The 1,092-nt window shown below is 65.5% G+C and overlaps 1 protein-coding gene across 3 annotated transcripts; it reads left to right on the top strand.

The window, feature by feature from the left end:
• The first annotated feature begins 6 nt into the window (after nucleotides 1–6).
• Nucleotides 7–962, top strand: LOC107307915 (leukocyte receptor cluster member 8-like). 3 transcript variants are annotated; one of them, XM_015851407.1, is made up of 3 exons: nucleotides 7–174; nucleotides 485–604; nucleotides 692–962. In XM_015851407.1, the coding sequence occupies exons 1-3, from the start codon at nucleotides 172–174 to the stop codon at nucleotides 938–940; spliced, it is 372 nt and encodes a 123-aa protein (XP_015706893.1). In that variant the 5' UTR covers nucleotides 7–171; the 3' UTR covers nucleotides 941–962. The 3 variants fall into 3 exon arrangements, with proteins under 3 accessions (XP_015706893.1, XP_015706892.1, XP_015706894.1); XM_015851406.2 differs by having other exon boundaries at nucleotides 12–174; nucleotides 689–959; XM_015851408.2 differs by having other exon boundaries at nucleotides 14–174; nucleotides 494–604; nucleotides 689–958.
• Nucleotides 963–1,092: the final 130 nt, after the last annotated feature.

Consider the following 1,092-nt stretch of genomic DNA (forward strand, 5'->3'; position numbering starts at 1 on the left):
TGGGGGGTTATGGTGGGTTTGGGGGGGGCTGCTGTGGGTCCCCATTGAACCTTCCTCCCCCCGCAGTATTCCTCAGCACAGAGCGACCCCACAGCCCTGCAGCAGCAGCAGCCCTATTACCAATGGTACCAGCCCTACAGCTACTCCTACCCCTACAACTACTACTACCCCATGGTGAGCGGGGGGGGGGGCAGGACGGGGGGACCCCAACCCTATGGGGGGGCTCAGTGCAATTGGGGCGAGTTTGGGGGCTCATTTCGTTGTATGGGGGGGGGTCACACAATGGCTGGAGCTGTGCCCCCATGTTATGGTTTAGGATGGGGGTGGACCCCGAGTGTTCAACCCACAATAGGGGCAGGGACCCCCACGTGGGGCGGTTATGGGGCAGCTTGTGGGGCTGGGTCTTGTAGGGGTGAATCAGGGGGTCCTTATTGTGCCTGTGGGGTCCCGCAGTTGCTGACCGTGTTGTTTTTCCCCCCATTATGACCCCCAGCAAAACGTCTATTCGGGGTACGGGGCTGCAGCCCCATATGGCACCACGGGCACTTATGGGGCTGCCCCCCAGCAGCCCCCCACCCCCGGGCAGCAGAGCGGCCTCAGCCAGGTGAGCGCTATGGGGTGAGTTGGGGGGGTCCCGTCAGCCCCCTCCCCACATTTCTGATCCATTTTGTGTCCCCCCCCCCCACAGCAGCCTCCAGTCCCGGGTCTGGACGATGCCGCCCCCTACAACAGCTCCCAGCCCCAAATGCCCCCCAGCGCCGCCCCCCCCCAGCCCCCCCAGCCTCACCCCATGGGCACGGGGGGGGCTCAGCCCCAAGGGGGTGGGGGGGGCCCTCAGCCCAGCCCCACTGCTGCCTACCCCCCCCACTCCTACACCGAGAGCCCCGGCCCCAAACCCAAGAAGGGGCAGCAGCTGTGGAACAGGATGAAGCGTGAGTAATGGGGCGGGTTTGGGGTGGGCTCCATTTGGGGGCCCCCAGAGCCTCACTTTGCCCACCCAATATTGCCCCTGGATCTCTCTCCAGCCCCCCAAGCCCTTCAGACCCCCAGATGCTGCCCCCAAACCCCCATTTCCACCCCCCCCCATTCCCT

The sequence above is a fragment of the Coturnix japonica genome, unplaced genomic scaffold (genome assembly GCF_001577835.2).
Source record: "Coturnix japonica isolate 7356 unplaced genomic scaffold, Coturnix japonica 2.1 chrUnrandom2333, whole genome shotgun sequence".
Lineage (NCBI taxonomy): Eukaryota > Metazoa > Chordata > Aves > Galliformes > Phasianidae > Coturnix > Coturnix japonica.